At 41.7% G+C, this 26,153-nt stretch overlaps 2 protein-coding genes across 2 annotated transcripts in view; one reads left to right on the top strand and one right to left on the bottom strand.

The window, feature by feature from the left end:
• Positions 1-14,439, top strand: part of ABCG2 (ATP binding cassette subfamily G member 2 (Junior blood group)) — a 113,133-nt gene extending 98,694 nt beyond the window's left edge. Inside the window, exons 12-19 of the mRNA XM_040967295.1 lie at positions 3,670-3,752; positions 6,952-7,041; positions 8,006-8,130; positions 9,715-9,869; positions 11,882-11,971; positions 12,739-12,791; positions 13,301-13,303; positions 14,086-14,439. Of these exons, the coding sequence (XP_040823229.1) occupies positions 3,670-3,752; positions 6,952-7,041; positions 8,006-8,130; positions 9,715-9,869; positions 11,882-11,971; positions 12,739-12,791; positions 13,301-13,303; positions 14,086-14,236 (750 nt within the window). The 3' untranslated portion in view covers positions 14,237-14,439. The remainder of the gene's footprint in view (positions 1-3,669; positions 3,753-6,951; positions 7,042-8,005; positions 8,131-9,714; positions 9,870-11,881; positions 11,972-12,738; positions 12,792-13,300; positions 13,304-14,085) is intronic.
• A 7,852-nt stretch (positions 14,440-22,291) lies between these two features.
• PKD2 (polycystin 2, transient receptor potential cation channel) overlaps positions 22,292-26,153 on the bottom strand; it is a 44,829-nt gene continuing 40,967 nt past the window's right edge. The window contains exons 11-15 of the mRNA XM_040966844.1: positions 25,830-25,951; positions 25,455-25,572; positions 24,599-24,762; positions 23,194-23,341; positions 22,292-22,690 (exon numbers count right to left, since the gene is read on the bottom strand). Coding sequence (XP_040822778.1) covers positions 22,454-22,690; positions 23,194-23,341; positions 24,599-24,762; positions 25,455-25,572; positions 25,830-25,951 — 789 coding nt within the window. The 3' untranslated portion in view covers positions 22,292-22,453. The remainder of the gene's footprint in view (positions 22,691-23,193; positions 23,342-24,598; positions 24,763-25,454; positions 25,573-25,829; positions 25,952-26,153) is intronic.

Genomic DNA, 26,153 nt, shown 5'->3' with positions numbered 1-26,153 from the left:
TCATTCTGTCCCAACACTGTCTATACTCCCAGGCTCTGAGTGTGCTACTTTTCAGGAAATCAGTTAACTTGTGTGCTTTGGGTTATTTATATGATCAGTCGTTAAGTCTTTTGTTGAGTGCCATGTTGTGGGCTCTAAGGAAACATTACTGACTTCTTTAATGTGAACCATGAATTTTCTGATTTTCATGTTTAAGTATTGTCTCCTTCGACTTGGTAGCCTGTGTTCTTATTTGAGTCAGTCGACTCCTTGCCTCAGGTGTTTCTGGCACATGATTTGGCATTTTTGTCAGAATGTGTCACTTTTATCATTCAAAACCTGTCTTGTTCTTTGGGATTTGTTTTTATGTCACTTGGCAATAAGTCTGTTGAGAGAGATCCATCTGTGTTACCCCATTGATCAACAGTGAGATGATGGAATGGGTCAATTCTTTAGCAATTTAGGCATTACAGTTTTCTTACATGGAAGGAAACTTGCTCTCCTCTTAACATGGCATATGTATTTATTTGAAAAGCAGAGTACCAGAGCTAGAGCTAGGGGTCATGTGTCTACTAGTTCACTCCCCTAATGCTTGCAGCAGCCAGGGCTGGGACAGCTCTTGTTCAGATATGTAAATGTTGGAGTGTTAGCTGAGGAATGGGACAGGTTTTCAGTTTCATGGGCAGTGTGGTGTCTGATAGTCAACACTGCCACATTAGCTTGTAAACAACAGAGCTAATACTTAAATGAATAAATATGTTGTGTTCCAGCACAACCTTATTCTCAGACACCGAAATTCATCTAAATTTTGTGTTGTGAGGAATAGAATTCGTGACTTACTCCCCAAATCCATTAAAAAACAAATGAACACCATCCTCAGCTCGTGGAGGCCAGCCCTACTTGACTTAAGGCTGATTGTTTCTAATCTTGTAGGCTTTTTACTTCTCCCAAGTTTTTGAACATAGTATTGTTGAAATGTTCAGTGGCTCCCTGCTGAGAAGTATTGTGTGTATTGTTTATAGCTGTACTCTCTTTGGGATTATTTATTTACATGGTTTAGACCTGGCCTCCAACTAAATGTTGTTGTGAGGAAGATCTCGGAATGGTGGACTATCTGTTTAAGATGATTTTTAAAAATTCATTACAAAATGTTGAATTTTATTTGAAAGGCAGAGAGTGAGAGAGAGAGGCAGAGAAAGAGAGAGAGAGAGAGGGAGGAAGGGAGGGAGAGAGGGAGAGAGAGAGAGAAAGGAAGGAAGGAAGGAAAGAAAGAAGGAAGGAAGGAAGGAAGGAAGGAAGGAAGGAAAGAAAGAAAGAAAGAAAGAAAGAAAGAAAGAAAAAAAGAAAGAAAGAAAGAAAGAAAGAAAGAAAGAAAGAAAGAGAAAAAAGAAAGAAAGAGAAAAAAGAAAGAGAGAGAGAAATATATCTGCTAGTCCCAAATGCAGCAGTTAGGGCTGGACCCTAGGAGTCTGGAACTCAGTCTGAGTTCCCTGAGTAGGTGCCAGGGACCCAAGTACTTGAACCTTATGCCTCCTAGGATGGGAATTAGTAGGACGCTAGGTTGGGGAAAGAGAGCCAGGACTTGACCTCTGGGATATGGGAATCAGGTGGCCAAAGTCGTATTTTGACCACTGTACCAAATGCCTGCCCTTGTATAAAAAGAATTAATGTTTACTTCACACTTGGAGGGTTTCCTGGTCAAATCCATGGAACCCATCAACATTAATCTCTTGCAGACACATTGTTTCTTGGAGTATATTAAGTATTTGACTATGGATCATTATTACTTTTTAAGTGACAGTCATAAACATCCTCAGAACATACCTTCAGAAATGTTGGCTAAATACATGTAAATATTTGTACCTTCTATTTAAATGGTAAGCCAGAGGGAGTGAGGGAAGTAAGGTTGTTCTCTTGGAACTGTACAAAATCTGTAAAAAAAAAAAAAATTTTTTTTTTTCAAAAACAACAGAAGCCAGAGAGCAGATGTATGGGAGTCATAGAGGGGTCATCTGCTCCATTGTGCAATTGTTAGTTTGCCTGTTTATTTTTCTTCATGTAAGAAAGAATAACACAGGCACACATTATATATATGTGGCACAATTATGATATTGTTTTTGCCAATCTATTTGAAAACTGAGTTTAACAATACTTTTAGAACTTTAAAACTGTTAGAGAAAACTTCCCAATGATAATATTCACAGTGTTAATCTAAGATCTGCAGTTTTGAGTGCAAAAGAAGCAAAGTTATGCGAGTGACAAGTTTGAAAAGGCTGGGTAATCTTACACATTGTTCTTAAGATGTCATTTAGGATGATCATATCCTATATTGCAGTGCCTGGGTTCATGACACAGCTCTGCTCTCCATTCCAGCATCCTGCTGACGGGCACCCTGGAAGGAAGCAAGTGATGGCTCAAATACTGGGGTTGCTGGCATTGTAAGAGATGGGCTTCACGGTCTAGGTTCTGAGCTTTGGCTTGGACCAACCCTGGCTATTGCGACCATTTAGGGGAGTGAACAATGAGTGAATGGCTGATAGCTCTCTTTCCCTATTTCTTTGCCTTTCAAATAATAAAATACAAGGTTGTACTGTGTGACAGTAAAGACTCTTGTATACCTGGATATGCCTGTCTGTTAATAGGGTCATCGATGTTTATTTGGGAAGCTTAAACTACTGAAAAGAAGAGGAGTGTATTCTGAAGATAATGAACGTGTGGCAGGCAATGGAGTTCTAGATACCTGTCTTATTAGCGAAGGAGTTTTTAAGGGCATCTCCATAAGGGAGGCATTTAAATGGATTTTTTTGTTTTTGCAGACTGTGATCCTCACAGTTCCCAAGCCACAGTGCTCTTTGTTTTCCCAGTTGGGTTTGCTCCACACCAGCCATGTCTCTGATTGATTATACTATATATGAAAGTGGCCTTATAAAAGACTCTTAATCCTAAAAGCAGAAGTCATGTTTGTTCAGTCTCCTTAAAACTGTCCACACAGATTGGGCAGGTGAAGGTGGGTCAGGATGCCCAAGGTTTGACAGCCTCGGTGTGTAGCATGGCCTGTTGGTCTTGTGGGATGAGGTCAGTGGAGCAGAGTGCCAGGGAGTGGCCGTGGAAAGTCCTGTGTGTCCCTGGAGAAAGCTGGCTGGTGCTGCGGTGATGATGACCGTGCACTTCTCCAGGGCGGGCCCGTCACCCCCCAACTCCCAGCTAGCATGGGCAGACTTCAGCGCACGCCTACTTCTCTGTGATGTAAAAGCCATTGTTAGAGTTTGAGGATTGTGTGTTTGGAAACTTGTATTTATTTTCAGTGTTAAGAATAAGAACATCCTGTTTTCCCCTGAGCTTCCAGAATTATAAAACAGGGCATGTTCCCCAGCTGAAAGGTTGAGAGTTCATTTTGGGTCATGGTACCCCGGACTATGTTTCAGCCCCTGAAAGTAGAACCTTGGGAGGGTCTTTGCTTCTCTGCTTTGTCATCCTGTATGTTCCCCAAACCAGACAATGCATTTAATTTAGGGAGAAGTTTCATGTTCCCTGGGTTACATCCTGCTAAGGACTAGGGCCCACATCACAGAGTTTGACTTGTTGCAGGGATATGAGTATGTAGTTGTATATATGCTAGAATAATGGATGATTTATGTACATTTTTACCTTTAACTGAAACTTTTTATTTTCATTTTTCTTTTTGAAAAGATAATTGTCACAATAATACTGGCATTGATTATAGGCGCCATTTACTTTCGGCTACCCAGTGATAATGCTGGAATCCAGAACAGGTAAGTCAGTTTGGAACCTGGATTTTTAGAATATGCTGTTACTTTGTGTAAGCTTATGAAAGTGCATTAAGAATTTGAATTGAAGAGAAGTGCAGATAGATGTCACTTAAAAAAATGAGAGTAAGGTGAGTCACTGGATTTTGCTTTGCCAGATACACATGTATATATATAATGAGTGATGAAATATACAATACCTGAACCTGAATTTGACACTTTCAGCCAGATCTAAATGTACAGTTCAGAGCCAATAAATACATTTATCTTGTTATGCAACCACCATTGCCACTTGCTTCCAGGAATTTCTTTCATCTGTCAAAGTGGAAATCCCATACCTATCAAGCAACAGCTCCCATATGTACCTCTCTCCACCTCTAACAACCAGCGTCCTACTTTGTGCCTCTGAGTTTGACAACTCGAGGAGCCACACATATGTGGAATCCCATGATGACCGGATTACTTCCCTTGATATAATGTCTCCAGAGTTTATCTAAGTTTTTCAGAGTTGGGTAATACTCCTTCATATGTGCAAATCACAGACTCACTACCTATTCAGTCGTTGATGGACACTTGGGTTGTTTCCACCTTTTGGCTTTGTGAATAATGCTACCAAGAGTATATCCATAACTGTTTGATTTCCTGATTTTAGTTCTTTGGGTGAATATCTAGAATTAGACTTGCTGGAACATGGAGGTACTCTAGGAAGTGCTAGAGGAACTTCCATCCTACATACCATTTTCTGTTGTTTTTTTTTTTTTTAATTTTCTTAAAAGATTTACTTACTTATTTGACATACAGAATGACACACACACACACAGACAGAGATCTTCCATCTGCTAGTTCACTCCCCAAATGGCTATGATGGCTGGGGCTTTGCTAGGCCAAAGCCAGGAGCTTGAGATTATATCTGTGTCTTCCACATGAATGGCAGTAGCTCATGCAATTGGATCATTTTTCCTTGCTTTCCCAGGAGTATCATTAGGTAGCTGGATTAAAAGTGGAGCAGCCTGGGCTTAAACTGATGCCCGCATGAGATGCCAGTGTTGCAAGTAGTAGTTAAACTGCTAAGCTCAGTTGGCCAGATCAAAGCCAGGAGCTGAGAACCCAGTTGTGGGTGAATGTGCTTGAGCCATCACCTGTTATCTCTCAGGTGTACCTTTGTGAAAGCTGGGCTCAGCAGTGCGGCTGCGAACAGAACACAGGTACTCCTGATATGGTTTCCAGGTGTCTCCATCTGACATCCTAACCACTGCCATTTTTTAAAAAGATTTTGTTTATTTTTATTGCAAAGTCAGATATACAGAGAGGAGGGCAGACAGAGAGGAAGATCTTCCATCTGATGATTCACCCCCTAAGTGACTACAATGGCCAGTGCTGTGCCGATCTGAAGCCAGGAGCCAGGAATGTCCTTCAGGTCTCCCACACAGGTGCAGGGTCCCAAAGCTTTGGGCCATCCTCAACTGCTTTCCCAGGCCACAAGCAGGGAGCTGGATGGGGAGTGGAGCTGCCGGGATTAGAACCGGCCCCCATATGGGATCCTGGCGTATTCAAGGCGAGGACTTTAGCCGCTAGGCCACTGCACTGGGCTCCCCACTGCCATTTTAAAATAAGAATTTGGACTGTGAAAGAGGCCTGTGTGTATTTTTCTGTAATCACTTCTGGAGTGATTAGTGATTAATTCTTTTCATTAGAAAAAACATGTTTCAGGGTCATGTCTGAACCCAGGTTCTCAAGGTTTTGTTTAGGGTTGAAGATCGGTATTTTGTCACTCACAGTGGCTCAAAATTGGGGACGAGTTAGTCCAGAGAGATTAACACTCCCGCTGCTCTTTAACCAGAGAAACTGGGTTTTAATCATATATAAACTATGTATATGCTTCTCTGATCTCATGGTCCCTCCAGATTTGTGGTGCTGGAGAAATAGATTAGCTTATGTTAAAGGAAGAGATATTTTTCAAAGAATATTCTTTGTGTCCGATAATCTCTGAGCATTTACTCTAATGATGTGCAGTCATTTTGCCCAAGAGTCATCTGCACTCCCATATTCACTGTGGCAATGTTCACAAAAGGTAAGCTACGGAAGCAGCCTACTTGTTAACAGACGGATGGATAAAGAGAATGTGGTACATAAAAACATCCACATGTTGAATTCAGCCATAACTTGTAATTATTGTAATTTGGGATAGCCCGCATTGAGTCGGAGAACATTATGCTTAGTGGAATTAAGTGGAATCAAGGGAGGCATGAAAAGACAAATATTGCTAGTGGAGCCTCTAGAACAGTCAGTCTCAGGACGGTAGTGCGGTGATTGCAGGAGTCCGGGGTGGAGGGATGAGGGCGTTGATGGCCAGTGAACAGAGCCTCGGGGACTGCACAGGTGTGAGCTTCAGTAAAGAGTAATGTACAATCCAGAGGTGAGATCAATAAGCAAGTGTGGCACTGGTGGATTGCCATCTTGACAAGAATTAAAATGCATTGCATTCTATACCCAAAAGCCCCACCTAGTGTAAGCTCATCTTGTGCTTCAGAAGGAACTTCAATCTCTGCTTTTTCAAAACTATGAGCATGAATGTCCCTGATAGATAAATGACAACAACTTTGCTGTGTCCCATGCTTTTGAAATGAGATTTTAACTTGATATTACTAGGTTCATTTTTGTGTGGGAAGTTATTTGTTTGTCTACTGGGCCTGGCTGTTTTCCATTCCTTCAGTAGGTGTATAAACATTTACTTTTAAAACATCCTCCACTATTATTCTTTAAGTATTAAAAAATATTTATTCAGCCTATGAGCTATTTTCCTTTTCTTCTTAACCTTTCTTTCCTTCATGTCTTTCCTATTTGAAAGAAAGACAGACACACAGGTTTATCCTCACAAGCCAGGCCAGGCCAAAACCAGGCAGCTGGAACTCAGTCCAGACCTCCAGTACGTGGGTGCCAGGGACTCAACTACTGGAGGCATCCTCTGTTACCTGTCAGAGTGCACACTGGTGGGAGTTAGAGGACTCAAACCCAGGGCTCTGATGGGAGATGTGGGTGTCCCACGCAGCATCTTCCCTGCCGAACCAAATACCCACCCTCTCCTCTTTCTTATAGCCAGGGCAGTTTAGAGCTGTAAGGTGGCACTTACTGAGCAGGGTGTGTGGGTGGGCTGCCCTGTGGGTGTGGAGTTGACTGTTCTGTGTATGTTTCCTTCTTATGGCAGAGCTGGAGTGCTCTTCTTCCTCACCACCAACCAGTGTTTCAGCAGCGTGTCGGCCGTGGAGCTCTTTGTGGTAGAAAAGAAGCTCTTCATGTGAGTAGAGCTGTCATGTGGGTTGGGGTACCCGTGGTGGCCATCAGGCTAGCTGGTCACCTCTGGAATGGGGCTGAGGATGGGATCCTGGGGATTAACCAGTGTTTTCCTTTGTTGTTCTGTTCTTGATTTTTAAAATTCAGAAGTAAGCAGAAAGTTGTCAGGAAGAGTCAAGGTTAAGATATTTAAAAAAAAAAGATTTATTTATTTTTATTGGAAAGGCAGGCCCATGCAGAGAAGGAGAGACAAAGATTTTCCTTCTGCTGGCTACTCCCAAATGGCCGCAATGGCTGAAGCTGAGTCAGTCTGAAGTCAGGAGCCAAGAGCCTCCTCTGGGTCTCCTACATGGGTACAGGGTCCCAAGGCTTTGGGGCATCCACTGCTGCTTTTCCAGGCCATGGGCAGGGAGCTGGATAGGAAGTGGAGCAGCTGGGGTATGAACCGGTATCCATATGGGATCCCGGCACATGTAAGGTGAGAATTGGCCAAGTGAGCCATTGTGCTGGTCCCAAAGATTAGGATTTGATAATGGACAGGGATATATGGTTGAAAGGCATGCTCAATTAAGTTAGAAGCTTTGGCTGCTGTTGTTTTTAAGAGATTTATGTGAAAGGCAGAATAGAGAAGAAGCAAAAGAGAGGGAGGGGCAGAGAAGGAACTTGTATATGTTATTTCAGTCTCCAAATGGTCACAACTGAGTAGTCTGGACAGGCTGAAGCCAGGAGACAGGAACTCCATCCTGGCATCCCACCTCGGTGACAGGGAGCCAAGTACTTGGTCCATGGGCTGCTGCTTTCCCAAGCGCATCAGCAGGGAGCTGGATCAGAAATGGGGCCCCAGGGATAGGAACTGGCATTCCTGTGCAGGATGATGGTATTGCAAACAGTGCCATCCCCAAGTGACACAGTCTCATTGCCCTGTGCCCCGTCCAATCTTGGCTGCACCCTCTCTTTCTCTTCCATAGGCATGAATACATTAGTGGGTACTACCGAGTATCTGCTTATTTCTTTGGAAAGCTGTTTTCTGATTTGCTACCCATGCGGATGTTGCCCAGTATTTTATTTACCTGTATAACATACTTCATGCTAGGTAAGTAACGAGCAAGAGGGGTGAGTCTTCACATCTTGAGTGGGCAGGGCAGCCAGTTTCACTGTGCAAGTGGGTTTTAGTTCTCGGAATTACCAGACTGTGCCCTGGGATGGGGAAGTGTCAGCCTGTGTAATACACACTCTAAAACAGCCTTTGGCCTTTGACATTTTCTGTCAAGGCTTTCTCCTCCACCCAGCGTGTAGAGCTGTTTTTAAAGCCGCGTTTCCGTGAGGTCGGCTACGTGTCAGACCCAGGTGTGGAAGGACTTGTAAATGCATGTGAGAGAGAGACTGCTGGAGGAGCTTAACAGTGTCCTGTTAGGTACATGGGGGGAAACTTCATCTGTGCATTCTGCCCAGTTCTGTGCATCAGAATGTCCATGGATTGATTTCTCTCTCTCTCTGTCTCACACACACACACACACACACACACACACACACACACACACACACACACACACACACACACACACACACACACACAGTTTTTTGGCATGATAGCACAGAATGAGAACCCCTAGTTAAATTTAAACCTTCCATTGTACCATGATAGGTCTAGTATAAAGAATTAGGCATAAGATCTTGACACCTGGATTCCTGATTGATATTTTTACAGCTATTCTGAATTTCCCAGACTGTCTGACTTGCAGTATTGGCTTAATATAGTTTATATACACACACAAACACATTTATATATATCTCTACATACATGTATATATATATATGTGTATACATGTGTATATATATACATACACATACATATGTATGTATTTTTTTACTTGAAAGCCAGAGTTACTGAAAAAGAGAGGGAGCAGGTGATCTTCTGTCTCCTAGTTCTTTCTGCAAGTGGCTACAATGACCACAGCTGAGCTGATCCAAAACCAGGAGCCAGGATCTTCTGGGTCTCCCACATGGGTTCAAGTACCCAAGATCCTGGGCCATCCTTTGTTGTTTCCATGGCATTAGCAGGGAGCTAGGTTGGAAGTGGAGTAGTCTGGCTTGAACCAGCACCCATGTGGGATACTGGTGCCACAGGTAGAGGATTAGCCTCCTGTGAAATACATTTTATGTAACTTGATGTAGCGTCATTTGTTTTCAATTCCAGTGTTACATGGTGATTTGTCTAGGGGCTATTAGGCAGAAAAAGCAATGAGAGTTCATGCAGCCCTGATTGTCACAATTTGTTCACTCATGTAGTTGCAGCAGCAATGAGCCTTGTGGTAATTTCTGAATAAATGAATATGATTATTTGTGAGTTTCATACAAGAAAAGAAAGCAGAAGAATTATGGACAGTTGTGTTATCTGAGGCTCCTCAGGTCAGAAATTCAGAAACTAAATACAAAAGCATACATAATGTAAGACAAATGTGCTGATGTAGTTAAGGATAAAAAAATAAAACTGTATGGTGACTATGCAGTTAGTTATAAGGAGAGAAGCAATGAAAGTGGTGACCCAAGATAGTTGGATAGTAGATGGCTATTTCCTGTTTTCTGAAAATATTATGTCATTATTTACACAATAAGCAAACCCAAATTCATGGTGCCTGGGAAGTTGGGTTGACCTCTTGTTTTCTCTCTGAACAAGGGTTGAAACCGACGGCGGCAGCTTTCTTCATCATGATGTTTACCCTTATGATGGTGGCCTATACGGCCAGCTCTATGGCACTGGCCATAGCAGCGGGCCAGAGTGTGGTGTCCGTGGCCACGCTGCTCATGACCATCTCGTTCGTGTTCATGATGGTAAGTGTGTGTGACCTGGGCTTCTCCCTGCCCATCCACCAGCTGTGTGAACCTGCCAGAGGGGATTTTGTAAATGGGGCTGTGAGGCTTGAAGAGAATGCATCTGATTTCCTCCTCTTCCGAATCTTCTCCATCCTCATTTGCCACTGTTTCCACACAGTCACTAATGAGCTTTTAAAAGACACTTTCTTGGTTACCTATTATGGAACTTTGGTAAGTTAGAACTCTGAAAATGAGGAGTTAGACTGGACAGGCTACTTGCCTGACATGCAGCTTGTGTTAGAGAGCTGCTGACTGGCCAATGGAGGCGAAGTTTGGATTGCGAGGATAGTAAGTCCCATGAGGAGTTTCCTCTTCTAATCTAAAAAGTGAAGATCTTCCTCTCTGTCTCTCCTCCTCTATGTATATCTGACTTTGTAATCAAAACATAAATAAATAAATAAATAAAAAGTGATCTTTCCAAAATACTGGAAATTCCAAAGTCTACAGTACTAGGTTGCCTCCTTTCTGGATGGCTAAAAATCTTTCATATCAGTATATCAATATATCAGCATATTCAGCTTATCTTCTCTTTTTCATGGTGAAGTAGTCCTAATTTTACATGCCCCTCAATTTTGCAGTCATGTAGGTAATATGCATCTTTTATTAACTTTTTTAGAAATCCCCTCTGGTACATACATTTCAAAAATGTTTGTACCAAAATGAATGTCTTTTATTTTTTTTTTAAATTAAAAACAAATTTTAGTTGAGAGACTGCGTGAGATCTCATCCACTGGTCCTCTGTGGGGCTAGGCCAAGCTGAGACCAGATCTGGGAGCTTACCCACGGCTCCTATGTGAGTGGTAGGGACCTGCCCACTTAACCTGAGCATCACCTTTTGTCTCTGCGGGTACACTAGCAGGCGGCTGGATTCAGGAGCAGAGCTGGATCTGGGACCCAGGTGCTCTCATGTGTCTCAACTCCACTTCCTGTAAGGTTTTTGAAATAACCCTTTATATTGCCTTATTATCCTTCTTTGGCATAAGGACAAGTTTACCTGTTTACGTGGACTCCATAACTTTCTTTTCTGCATACTTCATGGCTTTTTGGTGGCTTTAGGTGAAGCTGTTGACCATTTTGTGCTGCATTTCAAATCACATCTAGGCTTTGTGTTATTTTGAGCATGCATTCTGGACCCCAGGTGATTCCTAAAGTCACGTGGTACCCGATGGCAGACCCTTGTGGATATCATCTTTCTCTGGTGTGGAAGTAGCTACAGAGGGACATACAGTGCTCAGGACTGTTCTGGGCGGGGGGTGGGGGGGTCTGTGCTTAAATGGCCAGGTTTGTGGCAGGACACACAGCAGCAGATCTGTCATGAGGATTATCAGTGTAGTTGGTGTTCCATGTGCAGGGGTGTAACCAACTGTGGATTGAAAACATTTAGGGAAGATGTTGCTTGTTTAACTAAATATGGAGGCATTTATATAATTGGATTGTGTTAAGCATTGCAAGAATTCTAGAAACCATTTAAAATATTTAACATGTATGTGCATAAAGTACAATGGGTTGATTTGGATGGTATGTAAAGAGTAGACTATTGTAATTAAGGAACTTGAGCATCTATGGATTCTGACATCTGTGTGAAAGTGAGGGTAGGACATGTCCTAAAACCAGCCCCCTTTGTGGATACTGAAGGGAAGCGGTCCTTCTTGACCTGTTGTGAGCAATTACCAAAAAAAGGTTCAAACAGTCTGGGCAGTTAAAGATCTTCAAAGCAAATAGGATATAGGATATATGCTATAGATTACAGGTGTATTGTCCTTGGTTGAAAGCCATAAACAACTTCAGAAACATAGAAGTATGCAAATGTAATGGAAATTTAGTAAGTGTTTAGAAAATGGAAAGATTTTCTATCAGGATGAGTTGGGATTAGCAGAAATACTTAGAATGTGGAAGGTGACTTGAAGACTTCTAGAATTCTTCATGAAATCACCTGACCAGTTTTAACTCTTGGTGTTTTCTTTCTGCAGCTTTTCTCAGGCCTGTTGGTAAATCTCAAAACCATTGCAGCCTGGCTGTCTTGGCTTCAGTACTTCAGCATCCCTCGATACGGCTATACCGTAAGTTACCCTTGGCTGACATGGTGATTGGGCGCCCAAGCCAGGGACAACCAAAATATAGCCATGAGCTGTGAAAGTCTCCCATCTGGGAGTTTCATTTTAGGAGCAATGAAAGGGAATTTTGTGACAGCTGTCTTTAGCGCATAACCAGGGTGTCATTAGAGGTTTTCTCCAGTCATCTTGGTATTTGGGAGAGATAAGGGTGGGAAGATACCTCCCCTTAAAGAGGGTAGAGTAATTGATGAAAAACATACTGTTGTAGTTCAGTGCAGTAAGCCAATAAATAGGAAGGTGGTAGACTACAATAGGTAGTTCATATTAAAAGAGAAAGAATATATCAGCCTCATAAAAGCTTTAGCTAAAGAAAATTATTCTCTTAATGTAGTATAACTGAGTTTCTGACTCCCAAGGATTCCTACTGGATTTGATAAAAACAGGCAAGAATAGCAAATTAATAAATGAATAAAATAATATAAAATTATAAATTTGAGAGGAGAATGCTGTCAGGCAGTACAGCCAGAGTTCCCTACTCTTAGCCAAATATTTGCATCCTTGTATTGGAGAAAACCAAAAAAAGCCCACCCTGTACTTCTTCATGGCCAGAGAAAATAACTGCTTTAGTGTTAGAAACACCATGAATGTGAGACTGGGTATGTTTGTAGAAATAGTAATAAAGATTAAATTAAGAATACACGTTGTGATGATTCTTTGGAAACTTTTTAAAATTTAGAACTACTGGCCTTACCCTGTTCTACCTTGTGTTACAGGCTTTGCAGTATAATGAATTCTTGGGACAGACCTTCTGTGGAGGAAATAATACGTAAGTTTGCATTCAGTGTCACAATGAGCTGGCTTCGTACTGTGGTGTAAGATAGAGCAACTTAAAGCTGAACCTGAGTTTCTCCTCCATGAAGTGAGTTGTGCACTAGCGCACTTGAACATGGTATACCTCTCCTCAGTATTCTACCTGAGCCAAAATGTGTTTAATATGCGGAAATGTTTCCTACATGTAGCTTGTTTGCTTCAGCCCTTTTAAAGGCTCCTGTTGACAATCTGTTTGAAAGGTAGAGTTACAAAGAGAGGGAGACATACAGAGAGGAAGATCTTCATCTCTTGGTTTATTCTCCAAATGGCTGCTATAGCTGTGGTTGGGCCAGACAAGAGCTAGGAACTTCTTCCCATTTGGGATCCAAATAGTTGGGCCACCATTTGCTGCTTTTCCAGGCCATTATCAAGGAGCTTGAGTGGAAGTGGAGCCAATGCTGGCACTGTAGGTAGCAGGTTCATTTGCTATGCCACAACATTGGGCCCTGAGTTCTTACCCTTGAGAACGTTTGAGATTGAGAAGAGCTGCTTTGGTATTTTGATAAAGGCCCCCTGCTGAGATGAAGGAGGACACTGTTCTTAGAGTAGAGATAGGCTGCAGTTGTTTTGGGGGCTGCTGGATTCCAAGAGATGCCCCAGCCTGTGGTACCAGACAGTGATGGTGCCAATGGCAGGTGGTTTTAGTACTAGGCAGTCACAGGGTCTCTCCACCATAGTCTACTACCAGCTGCTACACATCAGGCTTAAACGTGGTGACTGCACATGCTGTAAAGTCTTGAAGCTGAAATGTACACTGTCCAATGCTGGCTTACAAAAGATTTTTGCATCGAAAGTTATCTTTTAAAGCCATTTGCCATAAGCTTTTTTTTTTTCCTTTGAGTTTTTATTTGAGACAGAAATATTTTCTGTCCTACTCCTCAGATGACTCCAACATTGAGGTCAGGCCAAGGTCAAAGCCTGAGACCCTGACTTGGGGCTCTGATGTGGGCAGCAGAGAGCCACACACTCGGGGCCATCCCCTGCTGCCTGCCAGGGCGTGCGTTAACAGGAAGATGGAGGGAAAGTGGAGGTACCAGGACTTGAACTGGGCACTCTGATGGGATGTGGGAATTGTAAAAGACAGCTTAACCATCTACATCATTGTGCCTGCCCCTTTTGGAAATACTTTTGTGTGGAGGGATAACTATTAAAGACTTGGCTTCCTTTTTTCACTATGGAATGTGAATGGATGATTGACTTCACCAGATGCTAGGCATGGACTTAACCCTGTCATTCTCTTGACTTGGCAGGTGCACCACTGGTGAACAGCATCTGGCACAGCAGGGCATTGGCATCTCACCTTGGAATTTGTGGCAGAATCATGTGGCTTTGGCTTGCATGATGGTTATCTTCCTCACAATTGCCTACATAAAATTGTTACTTCTTAAAAAATATTCATAAATCCCCCTGGAACTTTCCATGTGTCATCTTTTCATTTAACTATTTGCTGTATTTTAATTATTCAGTGAAATTTACTGGTGGGGGTGGGGGGGCAGTCATCTACTGAGTTGCCATTATTCTTTGGGGGTCAGCAGCAATTATTTTCAACAGAAAACATTCCTGGAAAAAATTGCATGTGAAAAGAACCCGAATAAAAACTGATGTTGCTACTCATTGTCTACCAGTTTATCTTGCAGACTGTGGCTTTGGGAAAGGTAGTCTCATTTATTGACTTAAGAAAACAAGGATTCAGTTCTAGAGGTGTAGACAAGTTACTAAGGTTTCTCATAACAGCTTCCTCATTTTAAAAGGTCAATAGGTTCAATTATAGCCCTCCAGTTTTACTATGTACTGAATCTCTCCTCTGCTAGTACAGGTTGAATATCCCTGAGAAAAAATGCTTGGGGCTGGAAGTATTTCAGATTTTAGAATTTTTGAATGTGCGTGCTATAAATAATGGTGTATTTTTAGACAAGGGATCCAAATCTAAAATAAAATTCACTTATGTTTTCTTTACACCTACAGACCTAGACCTGAAGGTAATTTTCTAGAGTATTCTAATTGTGCCTATGTTTTGACTACAACTCAATCATGAGGTCTGGTGTGGAATTTGCATTTGGGCATCATATTGGTGCACAGAAAGCTTTGCATGGGGGAGCATTTTTGGGTTTATTTCTTTCATTCTTTCATTCACTCTTTGACTTGGGATGCTCAGTTTATAACTAATAAATAACAAATATATTAGTGTTGTAGTGAAAGTTTGAAATCTGAAACATGTTGGAAAAACCAGTGCCTTTTCTAGGACAGAGGAGCAGTTACAATAGAAAGCAGATGTCTGGTACATGTGTTAAGGTTAGACCTTACTGCTGTTTTACTGTAATAACATAATGGTAGATCAAGAGTCTTGGCTAGGGGTTTTGGACTATTTGGTGGAATTAGGAGACTAGAATTCTAACTCTTGTGCCATTCCTGCGACATGCTGGTTCTGGGAAGTTGCTTGACCTCCCTGGATGGTATATCATCTGTCTACATTAGAGTCATCTGGTATGCTTTGTTGAAAGTACAAGTATGGGCCCTGTGTTGTTCTACATCTCAGTCTGTTGGCCCACCCCTCTAAAGATGTCAGCTACTCCTGGGTTATCATTTCCAGCCTGAAATCTTCAGACATAGACGTTAATGATTGTTCTGGCTGTCCCTACATTGATGTTTTCGTCCCTGCTTATATACCTGATTTTATTTCTCTATTTTACCTTCATCCTAATTTTCCGCAGGAGTGGGAATATGTTTATCACTAATAGGAAGTATTTTCAAAGCCTTCCATGTAATGGTAACAGACTGAGAATAATGAACACACATGTGCAGCTGTCTAGCCTGGTCATGAAGTGGACCAGAAGTGCACAGGAGACCCCAGGCCTCTCTCTGTTGTTTCTCTTCCTGGGCCTAGGGTCATTTGGAATCAAAGTGATACCTGGATTTTCCTCTGGTGTTACCAGAACTTCACTGCAGCTCATTATGTCTCCTTTTGTGTACAGAAATATACTTAAGTCTCCTCATCAACTCTTATTTTTTAAATACTTTTAGATTTACAAAAAAGCTACAAAGATAGTGTGATACGTTTCTATGTCTAGTCTCCACTGTCATAATTTTATATAGCAGGGTACATTGTCAAGGCTAAGAAATTAACATCAGTGCATGACTTAATTAAACCACACCCTCTATTCATATTTTACTGCTTTCCTATTAACATTTATCTATTTGTAAGGGGGACAGACAGAGCTCCCATCCACTGGGTCACCTCTAAAGTGCCTGAAACGGCCAAGACTGGGCTGTGCTGATACAGTCTCGGATGGGGCCAGGAACCCAACCACTTAAGCCAACATTATTGCCTCCCTGGTTTGCACTAGGAGGAAGCTGGAATTGGGAGCCAGGAGTCAAATCCAGCACTCCAGTAAGAGATGCAAACATCACAGCCTGTGTCTTAATCATTGTGCTGAATGCCTACTCCTCTACTCATATTCTTTTATTTTTCTAGAATTTAGTTCAGGAGATAATGCTTCTTACTTCCCTTTTAAAATAAATACTGTGCAGTAGTCTCACTGCAATTAAGTGAGCTGTTGAATGACTAGGATGTAGCCTGCCTGTGTGGAGTGCAGAACCCCTGTGATTGCGGTTTCCTGAGAATAGCATTTAACTTACCAAGTGGTGCTTTGTCATAGTCTTGCAACATCAGTCCCTGGACACAGCATTCTTTCTTTATCTTTGATCCTTCAGGAGCACTTTTGGCCTTTTCATGACATTTGGTTACTGTGTGATCTTATATTATCACATTTCCTGATGATTATGTGACCATTAAATTCAATCTGTTATTCCTGTTCTTAGTACAATTCTTGCTTTTTATTTAGCTATGGCTTGTTCATAATGACTTGTCTACACATTTTTCTCATTACATAGAGAATATATACCTGTACTTTATACACAGAATAAATGTATGGAGATACCATTTTTAATAAATCCACATTTTAAAAAAATGTTTATTTGAAAGGCAGAGTAACACAGAAGGAGACACACATACACAGAGAGAGTGAGAGAAATAGAGTGTGAGTGTACTTCCATCTGCTGGTTCACTCCCCAAAGGGCTGCAACAGTCAAGTCTGTGCCAGGAGGCAGCCAGAAGCTAGGAACTTCTTCCTGGTTTCTGGCATGAGTGGCGGGGGTATCCTCTGCTGCCTTATCAGGCACTTTAGCAGGGGACTGGATTCAAAGTGGAGCAGCCAGTGCTCTAACATAGGATGCTAGTGTCTCAAGCAGTGGGTTAACTTGCTGCCTGCAGTGCTGGACCCAAGTTTGGCATCAGAGTTGTGGTGCATCAGGTTAAGCCACTGCCTATGACTCTGAAATCCCATGTACGCAGTGGTTGGAGTCTTGGCTGCCTCACTCCGATCCAGCTCCCTGCTAATGTATTTGGGAAAGCAATGGAAGATGGCTAAGTATTTGGGTCCCTGTCACCCATGAGGGAGACCCAGATGGAGTTCCTGGCTTTTCTGGCTTTAGTCACTGTGGCCTTTCTGGAATGAACACCAAAGGAAAGATCTGCCTCTCCTTTCACTGCAATTACAAGTAAATAAATCAATCTTTTCCAAAAAAGTATTAAATATATCCCGATATGTAAAATATTGTATTATAGCCTTTTGGAAATCTTTTGGTGGTAAAGAGATTTATCACTTTAAACATTTCCTTTCACCCTTTCTTCCTATCATAAACATCTTGGATAATCACTGATTCTAACTTGCCAGGCAAGCTTGGAAATCTCAGCCTGGCTGATGGCTGAGAAATTAAGGAACATTTTTAAGTGTGAGTTGATTTTCCTGTGAAGTGGAAAATCTTATTTTCTAGAAAGTTAGGGCTATCTATGTATTTTTGACATTTAATTTTCTTGAATGTCTTAACTAACAGACAATGGAGGGGAAATGTTTCTTTACATGTGTAACCATGTATTCACTTGATTCCAATGTTCACATTTGTTTAGTAACTGAGACACTGACCAGGGTAAATAATGAAGCTTATTTTGACAGCAGTAACATAACCATGGCCATTAAGTATGTCTAGGGTTGAAGTTCCTAGGCATTTTTATTTGGATTTTTCTGAGAACACTGGCTGCCTTCAGTACATTTCAATGCATTTCTCAAAGATGTTTTGTTTTTCAACCTATTTGATAGCTTTTAACGATTGCTTGTTCATAGAATATATTTTATAGTTTTCAAGATACTGCTTACAGGACCAAATATTCTCAGTATTTACTCCGTTTAATAGGTTCATACTGAAAAGTTGGTATATTCAATGCTTTAATCTGCACGCCAGTTCAGTAAGATGCCCTGGCCTTCACTACTTATATTCTATGATAATAAGCCATGCATCATTTTAATTACATCATTGAGTCAGTAATTTCCCTATAGTGTTAAATATTCCCTTTAATTGATAGAAGAACCAGCAGTTCAGGAGGAAAAAATACAGATTGATTCATAATGAAAAAAAAAAAAACCTTTAAAGGATTATAAAATTGATGCTGATTTTATGAGGATACTCCAGAGTTTATATTTTTTGATATAAAGTTTTGAAATCCAGCCATAGCTTTCTTACATGAATATTTTCCTAAACGTTTTGAATATCTCTTGTACTCACTGAATTGGCAAGTTGGTCATTTTTACTGAAGGTTTTGTTTTTCCTTTAATTTTTTTTTTAAATATTGTTTACATAGTTAAGAGGGATACAAGCTTTTTTCTTTCACTGGGTAGTGGTGGTCTGTGATATTTCTGAGTGTTGGCTATATTTGATTGTATTGAAACTTAAACTTATATCCACCTAACACATCTCCATCTTAAAGTTCTGAATGTATTTTTAAGTCTACAAGTCCTTGTAAAAATCTTCCTCCCCTGTGAGGCAATTTCTGAGGATTAGAGGTTCTGTGGTATGTTCGTTTGCATACACAGTTTTCTTTTTAAATTCATGTAGAAATGAATAATTTTGTAAAAAGTGCTGGAAGGTGGGCAGATGGGCACTCAGCATTCTAATTTTTCTTGGCTTGTTACAGTGTTTGGGAGAACTGTCTAGCAGTTTCCGTCAAGGTTGTATGTTCATACTGACCAACCTAATGATTTCATTTCCAGATGTTGAGCATGGGGCAGGCTTTTGGCTTGGTGGTTAAAGCTGATTAGGGTGTGTTCAGTATCTGTTTCGGACTCACTTAAGCTACTTGTTGATGCTGATCCTGGGAAGTAGAGATCATGATTCAAGTACTGCATTCCTGCTGCCCGAATGGGAGACTGAGATGGAGTTCTGGTTCCTGGCTTGGCCCCAGTGGGCCAGGGGGCAGAGTGGTGCTTTGTGCATTGAAGAGTGAATCAGCAGATGGCAGCTCTAACAACACATTCTCCCCAGATAAGTGAGAAAAACAGGTATGTCTAAGTCTTAGTCATAGCATTATAGATAACAGTGTCACACTGGAGTAGTCTAAATGTCCAGTGCCAGGGAAGAGGTTAGCATATTTTAGTTAATTCACATGAATTACAAATTTCTAAATTATGAATTCATAGACATATATAAAAATATGCATTAATTTGTATTATTTTACTCTGTAGCCATCCATAAAATCAAGATTTCCTGCTATGTTTATGATGTGAAGGGAAAAAGCCATGCACAAATCTGAATGTATTTATTTGAAAAAGAAATAGAAAGTTAGGGAGAGAGATTATCTTCACTCTGCTGGTTCACTCCACAGGCCAAAACCAGGAACCAGAAAAGTCTCATGGCACAACTCCCAAGGGCACCATCTCCATTGTATGCTAAGGGGACAGAATTCCCTGGAAATGGACTTCATATGATTCTGTAGAGCTGCTGTGGGCACCTTGCCCAGAGCCTGTGTGCTACAGTGCTTCGTGCATTTCTGCCTATCTGCAGCTCTGGCCAGTGGGCCTGTTCAGAGGCCAGTGAGGGCTGTTCTGATCTATTGCAAGTGCCTGGAAATTACAACCATCCTCCCATGCTAACCTTCCCATCCAAGCCCCGCCCTTCAAGTGCAGAAGTCTGAACTGCACGTTGTATGGTTTTTCAGTTTCACAGATACCAAGCTTGGTAGCCTATAGCATTAGCCAGCTTGGTAACACCTCCCCTTCTCCGTCTTCCCAGACTCCTACACTTTCTGAATAAACTCTGCCCTGGCTTCCTTGTCTCAGGCTCTAATGAAGGAACTAAATCATAAGACATGCAGGAGATCCCTGTTTTAAATCAGGGGTGGGAACTTTTTTCTGCCAAGGGCCTTTTTTTAATAACCTCATTTGTGAACCACACAAAGTTTTCAACTTAAAAGTTAGCTAACTATAGATTTACTGAGTTGAATCTGATCTGCAGTTGTCTTGGCAGGGCCAGACCAAATGATTTTGCAGGCTTTATATGGCCCATGGGCTAGATACTCCCAATCCTTGTAGATTGTTTAAAATGAATATTTGGTGTGATAAATATAGAAATATGTCCATTTCTGTTTCGGGCAATGCAAAAATGGGAGATGTGGAAGAACCTCCTGGCTCCTGGTTTCGGACTGGCTCAGCTCCGGCCTTTGTGGCTAATTGGGGAGTGAACCAGCAGATCAAAGATCTTTCTCTCTGTATCTCTTTTTCTCTGTAAATCTGCCTTTCCAATAAAAATAAGCAAATCTTTAATTAAAAAAAAAGCGGTTTTTCCAACGTCGACACCTTTACTACTAGTCCCGTGACAAGAGGCCCATGACTCAACAGTTTACCCTTAGGAAACGGACATCTCTTTTATCTAAGTTTCATCAAGTGTTTATTGCAAAGTAAAGTGCGTAGTATTACATGTTTATGAAATTCTGGATTGCTGATAAAGTTGCTTGCATGTGTAACATCTTCATAATTATGTCAACATTAAAGGGGAGCTGATAGGAAAGGGATGAGGAGGAAATTCTTCATGACTAAAGGAAAATTTATGTAACTTACAGGTAAAAATAAAGAATTCTACAAATGTTTACATACATGTGAAATAAAAAATTGTCTAATAATAAGTGTCAAGAAAGACTTTCTGGTGACCAAAATTGGCATATGGCACCTGGTTGATACACATGGATACCATATATAGCTGCACTTCAAGTTGAAGTTTGTTTACATGTAACAACAGGGGGCACACACATAAATACATACACTCAGTTATCCCTGGAATGCAAACCAAAGTACTTAATAAAGAACCTGTGTAGTATATTTAAAAGAAAGAAAGAGATGAACTCATGAAGGAAATGCAACAGAGTTCACTTTTATAGAAGCTAAATTAAAAGCGGCCATTTATTCGTATTTCCACTGGAAATTTAACATTTTACCAATCAAGTGGACCATGTGCAAATGTAAAATATATCATTAAACAAAGGATTCTCTTCCCTGGGCTCTCGAGGTGAGGATCACTCATGGCCACTGTGTTCTGTCCTACCCGTCCCATTAGCACTCAGATGGTCATGTCACTTTAACACTGAAAAACAAGGTTTTTCTCCTCTACTTCCTCATGAATCTGGCAAAACCCTCTCTTTGTGAAAACAACTGCTGCTACCTGACATTAGGCCAAGACCTCCGATTAGAAATGAATCAGCAGCATCAAAATCTCTTTTAATAACTTATGAGAATTAACTTATAATGTCAGTCTTACGATGATTTATGAATTTTGGAAAAAAGGGTAACATTTTGCTTATAATACACACATCTGCTGAGTTAAAGCTTGAGGTGCCTATTCAGAAAGCTGGCAAGTTTGTTTTGCAGATCAATTATAACATCAAGCTTAGTTGCAGAGAGCTGAGCCACATGGGAAAGGCAATCTATAGGATATATCTTGATAAGAAAATTATTTTTTACAAAATCAAACCCAGTGACAATCCAGTGCTCCTTCCAGTCATCCTAAAGTTAGGATTCACTTTATCTTATAATTGGTCTTTGGTGCTTTCCCTCAGCTCATTTCAAAGGAGAGGCAAAATGACGTAAAAGCAAGTGATGCAGTTCATGGACATTAGATCTAATAGAACAATAAAGAAATGTAGGACTCCATGTGTTTCTCCACCATTCACACCAATGCCAGCATCATGACCACACACCCATTCTGCAGTTCAGTTCTCTTCCAGATCAGCTTTTGCAAAAGCTCACTCCGGGAAGGTCGTTGGAATGACAGACTCCTTTTCTAGGAAGGAAGCTTGGTCTGGAGCTTGTGAGCTGCTCCTGAGTGAGAAGGAATGCCCCCCTTCCCTTCCCGCCCTGGGTAAAACCCACAACACTGCTGTTGTGGCTGGCAAGGACTCTTAGAAGCCCCTCTGCCTGCTCTTCGGTAGCTTTACGGCTACTTCACTGTCAACTAAGGAGGCCCAGTCATGGCAGCAACTGGGAATACCATTCAACATACTTTACAGAGAATTTTGTTTGTCCTATACTCAATATTTACACCTCAATTTCTCCCACAAGAGAAACAAAAATCTTCTTTGATCCTTTGGTAAAGTTTACATAAAATAAATTAAAGTGCAGGTTTAAGAATCGGTCGCCAAGACCAGCATCAATGGTGTTCAGGGCCTATAAATAGGAATGGCACTTCAGGACAGCCGCCTTCTCCTGGGAGGGACACACCCAGATCCTATGGCACGTATCACATGTGGATGTTGGAGTTCCCATTTGGATCAGCACCTTCCACACCTTCTGTAGACTGGGAGGAAGAAGGGCGAGAGGTTCTGGGGCGAGGTTGACCGCTAAGTCCCACTGGTGTGCCTAAACCGTGGCTGACCTGGGAAGCTCCATCATCAGATTCCCAGCGTTCCAACTCCTCCCGAACTAGCCGCTCCATCTGTTCCCTGTGGACGTCAGTGTTTCGACCCAGTCTTTCATTCTACAAGGGATTAAAACAAAACCAAAATACTAGGATGTTACAGGCATGGTCACGTGTACTCTTGTATGCATACTCCCACATCTAGAAACTTCCTGAGGAAATCTAGGGCCTAAGTAATTTATCAGCAGTTAGAGATTTGCAGCACATGATAGCAATTCTCAGAATCCCAATGAGTAGTGTTCCATTGGTGCGTGAGCGTGTGGAATGTAAGAGTCACTACTCCCTGGGTCAGGGCTGGACATACACGATTACTTGATCTACAGCATTCAAGGGTTTCAGAAAAACAAAATGTGACAGTGATCCTACATGGAGTCAGCACTGTGAATAACTACTAGCTGTTAATATTTTAGAAAAGACTATCAACATATAGTTTTGTCAATGATGCACATGGGCCCCACCTCTCACCTCAATCAATCATCTCAACCACCCTGTGGTCTCACTTGTGACCTCTCATCTCGACCACCCCGTGGTCTCATCCCATGGTCTCACCCATGACCTCTCACCTCGACCACCCCTTCCAGCAGCCTGCCCAGCACCTCCCTTCTCTTGAGTTTGGCCCGCTCCATGGTCTCCAGCTTCACAATCACCGCATCGATCTTGGACACGATGCTGCCGATTGAATGCTCCATCCGGTCCACGCGCCTCACCAGCCTGGGAGAGCCAAAGTGAGCGGGAAGTCAGTGCTTACAATGCTGGTACCCCATACTGAATTGCTAGTTTGAATCTGCTGTTCTGCTTCCTATTCAGCTCTCTGTGGATGCTCCTGGGAAGGCAAGAGAACATGGCCCAAGTACTTGGACCCCTGCTACTCACTCGAGAGACCATGATAGAGTTCATGGCTCCTGGCTTTATCTTGACCTAGGCCCAGCTGTCAGGGGGCAGTTTGGAGCATGAACAAGCCAATGGAAGATTCTACTTCTCTTGCTCACTCTTTCCTCTCTCCTTCCCTCTTTTGCTCTACCTTTCAAATAAACAGATAAACCTCTTCTGCGTTTTTGAAAAGGAAGAGATCCTTTAGTCAGCTGCTGAATGATGAGGCTTTGGTTAACAGTGTGGCTATATATAGGACAGTGGTCTCTTAAGATTATAATGGAATTAAAAATTTCTACTCACAAGTATTTTTACTGAGCCTTTTTTTAACATTTAAATATGTACAGATACAAACATCTCAGTGTGTTATAACTTCCTACATTATTCAGTGCAGTAAGAAGCTGTATGGGCTCATAATCAAGGATCCATAGGCTATAATGTATAGACTATGCAAAGAGTAGGTGATACAAATTAGTTATTACACTCTATTAAGTTTGTATAATGATAAAATTGCCTAATGTATTTCACAGAGCCTATCCTTGTTACTAAGCAACACGTAACTACATATGTACCTAAAAACAGAGTTCCACAATACAGTAAGTAAACTCTTATAAAATTGAAGGGAGAAATAACAATATTAGAGACTGAAGTCTGCCACTTTGAAAAATAGATAGTGCTAGGCAGAAGAGCAACATGGAAACAGGAGACTTGAGTAACACTATAAATCAACCCCACCCAACAAATATCACCAGAATTCTCAACAGCAGAATATACATACCTCCCAAGAGCACATGTGACGTTCTTCAGGATAGAGCTCATGTCAGGACATAAAATCACTGATACATACATGCACACAGAAACTAAAATATTAATAGCTATTTTGGGTTGGTAGGAATAGGGAACACGTTAGCGCTTTCCTTATTTACAAATTTTCCTATCATGAAGACAATCTCTTAAAAAAAAAAAAGTAGGGTTTTTTTTAAAAAAAGAATTGATGACCAGTGGTGGAAAAGGAGTGAATTAAGAGAGACAGAGGAAAGTGCTGCGTCTCACTTGGACTCTTGTCAACTCAAATGCTGCCAGGTCACCCACACTTACACTTGAAACTCTTCATAGGAAACCCCACTGGAGATGCTGCCCCTCCTTCTGGAGCTGTGTCCACTGTCTTCGTCATCGTCCTCCTCAGAGTCGTCAAAACTTCTCGGGAAACTTCGGCTACTCATGGGACGTGGTAACGAGCTGTGATCCAAGTCCAGGTCCTCCTGAAGAACAGAGTCAGTAAGCCAGGAGTGGGAATCTCAAGACTCTGAGGGAGTTCTGCCATGGATCGGGGCACGCATGAAATGGGTGTCTGCCAGGTACCTAGGACTTCTTAATGGTTAACATCTCACTGGGTCTCCCAGAATTCTAAATTTCACAGACTGACAAATTTCCAAAACAGATCCTAAGAAGCAGCAAGAAGTTGCCAACTTCTCATTTGGACAAGAAAGAATATTGCAAACACAACAATGCAAAGAAAAAAAGTCAATAAAAGGCTACATTCTCACCTTCTTTTCATAAAAGATAACATTTAAGAGCTCCAAAGTCAGGAGATAGAATAATCTTAATATAAAAATTGTGACCAAACACAGCCTTGTGAAGCACTTGTATGTGTATATGTGTTTGTGTGTATGTGTGTTTGCATTTCACTGTGATGGGTCTGGTCTGTACCCACTGACCCTGCTCTCTGGAACAGCATTTAGAAGCCATTGTTATAGGCTTCCCATAAGGAAGTGGCCACCTGCACTCGCTCTAGTCTCACACAGTACTGTTTCCTTGAAGAAATATGTAGGGTGCTGAATCAACCAGAGAGGCAGAGACGCACATACACAGAGGACTCTGAGCAGCCCACCAGTGAGAGCATCTGGCACTCGGTGGGGGCCGAGTCAGTCAGACTCTACTAAACCATACCCACCCTCTCCTTCTCCAAGTCATCTCTCATCTGCTGGTGTTCATGCTCAGTCAGTTCTTGGTCTCCGTCCTGGTCATACTTGGTGAATATGGCCTCAATCTCTGCATCAGTGTGGCCTTTCCTGAAAGGATGGAGAGGACCCAGATGGACTTGTTTCTGTACATGACCCAACCCAAACATAGACACATCAAAATGAAGGTGGAAAGGAGAAATCCCAGAATGGGGCCAACATGCCTCCTATGCAACGTTCCAGCAACACACCTGCCTCTGAAAATGGCAGTGTCTTTCTGGGAGTACTTGGGTCAGAAATTCCTTTTTCTCCAAGAATGGATGCTTAGCAGGAGGACTCTTTCAGGGCTTCAGGAAACAGATTCTTACCCTTTGAGGTCTTGTCGAAGTTCGTCAAAGTTTAACTTGCCTCCCCCTTGCCGCAGACTCTCTGAAATGTCATCCACTGTGTTCTTTTTCAGTTTCAGTTTGACCAAGGCTTTATGGTAGCCCTGTCAGAAGAAAACAAATACACACAAAGCATAGTTTCCCTTTTGATTTGCTTTACCTTACCTTTATAACAGTAACTATTGGTATAAATTGGCCTGACTACAAGGATGTGCTGAATGAGTGAATAATGCATGTACCCTCAAGTTTCCATAAAACTCTTGCAGAAGAATTACATGGAAAGAGTCAGGGTCTCTCCATAAAGCA

This window comes from Ochotona curzoniae, unplaced genomic scaffold (genome assembly GCF_017591425.1).
Source record: "Ochotona curzoniae isolate NIBS_2020 unplaced genomic scaffold, NIBS_Ocur_1.0 scaffold_4506, whole genome shotgun sequence".
NCBI classification, from domain to species: Eukaryota; Metazoa; Chordata; class Mammalia; order Lagomorpha; family Ochotonidae; genus Ochotona; species Ochotona curzoniae.
The sequence above is the reverse complement of the archived record's forward strand: the minus strand, read 5'-3'. Positions and strand labels throughout refer to the sequence as shown.